General features: G+C 40.3%; 1 protein-coding gene across 1 annotated transcript; it reads right to left on the reverse strand.

Annotated features, from left to right (window-relative positions):
- Window positions 1-3,586: 3,586 nt before the first annotated feature.
- On the reverse strand, window positions 3,587-4,534 carry LOC123785327 (olfactory receptor 5B2-like). The gene has a single exon (XM_045787059.2). The coding sequence runs from the start codon at window positions 4,529-4,531 to the stop codon at window positions 3,587-3,589; it is 945 nt and encodes a 314-aa protein (XP_045643015.2). The 5' UTR covers window positions 4,532-4,534.

Genomic DNA, 4,534 nt, shown 5'->3' on the forward strand with positions numbered 1-4,534 from the left:
CATGGGAATGAACTTAGTATAGAACATGAATGGGATTTTGTTTCTGTCCATGGAATGACTGGACCTGGGCTGTAAGTTTATGAGAATGATTGTGCCATAGAAGGTGGAGACTGCAGTGAAGTGAGATGCACAGGTGGACACAGGTGGTAGTATAATGTAAGGGGTCACATACTGTGGTGTAGTAGTCATAAGCCATTGATGCCAAGAGAAAATTTTCCACAGAGTCAAGGCTACAAAAAAGAACATCTGAGCAGCACACACATTGTAGAGGTGACCTTGTCTCTCCTAGTAGGAGCCCAGCTGTCATCTTTGGAATAACTGTCTAGGAGTCACAAAAGTCTACTAGTGATAGGTTAGTGAGAAAAATGTACATGGGCGTGTAGAGACAAGAGCCCAACAGAATCAACATGATCATCCCCAGGTACCTAACCAGAGCAATGAGATAGATGAGGGTGAACAGAAGAAAGAGTAGGGCCTGAAGTTCGGCCCCATCGGTTAGTCCTACCAAGCTAAATTCATTTGCCTCTATACTATTTTTCATGAATGTGATTTGAGAATCATGAGATTCTCCATAGTGAAGGAAAGTAAAGGAACAGAATAATTAATAAAAAAGAAATTCAGATATAGAAGCATAATTTTACTACAGCAATAATTTGTCATCAGAATTCTCCAAATCTAGGGGCACCTGGGTGGCTCAGTTGTTAAGCGTCTGTCTTTGGCTCAGGGCATGATCCTGGCATTCTGGGATCAAGCCCCACATCAGGCTCCTCCACTGGGAGCCTGCTTCTCCCTCTCCCACTCCCCCTGCTTGTGTGTCCTCTCTCACTGGCTGTCTCTCTGTCAAATAAATAAATAAAATCTTAAAAAAAAAAAAAAGAATTCTCCAAATCTAAATCACGGGCATGATATTGCAATTTAGTGTATAATTTATCTATACAGCAACAGACATTTAAAGACTTGTAATTATGGTAAGAAACAGATTACTAACACCCAATAAATGAAATACTTATGTATATATGCAACAAAATATGTACAAGATGTATATGAGAAAACTAAACTCTGATGAGCAAAATCAAGGAATACCTAAGTAAATGAAGAGATATTCCATGTTCATGAATAGGAAGACTCAATATTGTCAAGATGTTAGTTCTTCTAACCTGACATATAGCTCTAATGCAATCCAAGTCAAAATCTCAGCAAGGTATTTTACAAATATCAACATGCTGATTCTAAAGCTTATACAGAGAGGCAAGAGATACAGTATAGCTAGTGCAATATAGAAGAACAATATTGGAAAATTGACCCCACCTAACTTCAAGATTTTCTGAAAAGCTATAGTAATCAAGACAGTGTGGTATTGGGAGAAAAGATTACCTTGGAGATGGGGATAACTCTGTAGATATGACGCTAAAGGCACAATTCATAAAAGAAATAATAAACTAGACTTCATTAATGTTAAAAATGTTTGCTCTGTGAAAATGTCAAAAGAATGGAAGAACAATCCTCAAACTGAGAGAAAATACTTGCAAGTGACACGTCTGGTAAAAAAAAAACAAAAAACCGTTATGCCAAACATACAAGGAACTCTTAAAACTTAATAAGAAAACAACTCAATTTTAAAATGGGCCAAAGCTTTAACAGACATCTCACCAAAGAGAATAATACAGGAGCTCCTGAGTGGCTCAGCTGGTTAAGTGCCCAACTCTTGGTTTCAGCTCAAGTCATGATCTCAGGGTTGTGAGATTGAACCCCAAGTAGGGCTCCATGCTCGTCATGGAGGCTGCATAAGATTCTCTCCCTCTCTCTCCCTCCTTCTCCCTCTGTCCCTCTCCATCACTCCCTCTTTCTGAAGAAGAAGAAGAAGAAGAAGAAGAAGAAGAAGAAGAAGAAGAAGAAGAAGAAGAAAGAGGAGGAGGAGGAGAAGGGGGAGGAGGGGGAAATAGAGGGGGAGGGGAGGGGAAAGAGGAGGAGAAGAAGATACAGATGGCAAATAAGTGCTTTAAAAGATGATCCATGGGGCGCCTGGGTGGCACAGCGGTTAAGTGTCTGCCTTCGGCTCAGGGCGTGATCCCGGTGATCTGGGATCGAGCCCCACATCAGGCTCTTCTGCTATGAGCCTGCTTCTTCCTCTCCCACTCCCCCTGCTTGTGTTCCCTCTCTCGCTGGCTGTCTCTCTCTGTCAAATAAATAAATAAAATCTTAAAAAAAAAAGATGATCTATATCCTATGTCATTGGAGAAATACAAATTAAAACACCAATAGATTTCACTACACACCTAGTAAAAATGGCCAAAATCCAGAACACTGACAATACAGTGATGGTGGGACAACAAGAACTTTCATTCATTGCTGGCCAAAATACAAAATGGGACAGCCACTTTGGAAGACAGTATAGAGGTTTGTTAAAAAACTAACCATACCCTTTCCATATGATGTAGCAATCTTTGTTCTTGGTATTTACCCAAGTGAGTTGAACACTTATGTTCACATGAAAACCTGCACATGAATGTTACAGCAGCTTCATGCATACTTACCAAAACTGGAAGGAACCAAGATGTCCTTCATTAGGTTAATGGGTAAATAAACTGTAGAATAATTAGCCCTAGAAAGAAACGAGCTATGAAGCCATGGAAAGAGATGGAGGCATTTTAAATGCATAGTACTACATGAAAGAAGCCAATCTGAAAAGGCTATGTACTGTATGATTCCAACTATATGAGATTCTGGTAAACACAGAACTATGGAGACACAAAAAGATCAGTAACCGCCAGGGGCTTGGGGAGAGAGGGGTGACTAGGCAGAGCACAGATGATTTTTAGAGCAGTAAAAATACTCTGTATGATACTATAATGGTGGATTCATCCACCATACATTTGTCCAAAGTCATAGCATATGTAACACCAAGAAAGAACCCTAAGGTAAGCTATGGAATTTAGGTGATTCTATTCTTTATCTTTTTGAAAATTATAATGTGAACATGTTGATTCTGCAAGATGAGTCAGTCAAGACAGAAATATTAATTCCTTTACATCTGATCTGTATCACTCAATAAAATGTGACCAAAAAGTACACACTCTCATTTGAAAGTACATGACTCTTCTCCTATTCAGAATCTTAAAACAATTGTTCAATGAAAGAAATAATTATAATTAGACCTAACTTTATATTTAATATTTCAATTAACTACTTAAATTATTTTTATTAAAAACTAGCCACACTCCATTTGCCCCTGACAAATTTCCCACTGCAAGTGCGTATATGCCTCCATGGGGTACATGGGGCTTGTTTGGGCTCCTGCTTGACATGTACGTTGGCCTGTGGCAGAGAAAAAATAAGTGCAACAAGTGAACAAATCAAATATTAGCCAGTTTTGACAAGCGGGTCCCCAAATTTCTAATGCTTCCCATTAGCTACTCTTACTCAAGTATTATATTTCTGAGTATGTTTTCTTTTTACAAGACAATAGACTTTTGAAGAGATAAGGATGTTACTTCAGAATTTACATGCAGCATGGGACATAGAAAGTAGCTCATTGCATGAGGAAGTCTGAGTGAAATTAAACAAAATTATTATGCTTTGTGTAATGTTAAATTGCTAATCCTATAGAAAAGTTTGCCTTTTCCACCACCTTCTTGAATGCACACTTGACCTCTTTGTTCCTCAGGCTATAGACCACAGGATTCAGCGTGGGTATAACCATAGAATAAAACACAGCTGCCATTTTGTCTGTGTCCATGGAGTGGCTGGAGCTGGGCTGTAAATACATGAAGATGACTGTCCCATAGAAGATGGACACCGTAGTGAGGTGGGAAGCACAGGTGGATAAAGCCTTTTGGTGCCCTTGAGCTGACTGCATCTTCAAGATGGTTATAAATATGAATAGGTAGGAAATCAATATAACCAGAAGAGCAAAAAGGGCATTAAAGCTTGACATAAAAACAAGAGCCACCTCACTAATGTGTTTACCAGAGCAAGAGAGAGCCATGACTGCTGGAACATCACAGAAAAAGTGATGGATCAGATTGGAATTACATAAAGACAGACTGAATATGTCTCCAACATGGAAGGAGGCATTCAGGAAGCCACAGACATAGGAGCCTATGGCCAGACGAGCACACACACCTGTCGTCATGGTCGTGGTGTAATGGAGAGGTTTGCACACGGCCGCGTAGCGGTCATAGGCCATTGAGGCTAAGAGGTAATTTTCCACAGTGGCAAAGGCTACAAAAAAGAACATCTGAGCAGCACATGCATTGTAGGAGATGACCTTGTCTCCTATAAGTAATCCAGCCATGACCTTGGGAGTGACAGCTGTAGAGTAACCAAAGTCCACCAGAGACAGGTTACTGAGGAAGAAGTACATGGGCGTGTGGAGACGGGAGTCCAGGAGAATCAGCGCCATCATGCCCAGGTTCCCAACCACATTGATGAGGTAAATGAGGGTGAACATGATAAAAAGGGGGATCTGCAGCTCTGGGGCATCGGTTAGTCCCAGCAGGATGAACTGTGTCCCTTCTGTGCTGTTATCCATCAA

The sequence above is a fragment of the Ursus americanus genome, chromosome 24 (genome assembly GCF_024610735.1).
Source record: "Ursus americanus isolate L20-20 chromosome 24, mUrsAme1.1.p, whole genome shotgun sequence".
Taxonomy (NCBI): domain Eukaryota; kingdom Metazoa; phylum Chordata; class Mammalia; order Carnivora; family Ursidae; genus Ursus; species Ursus americanus.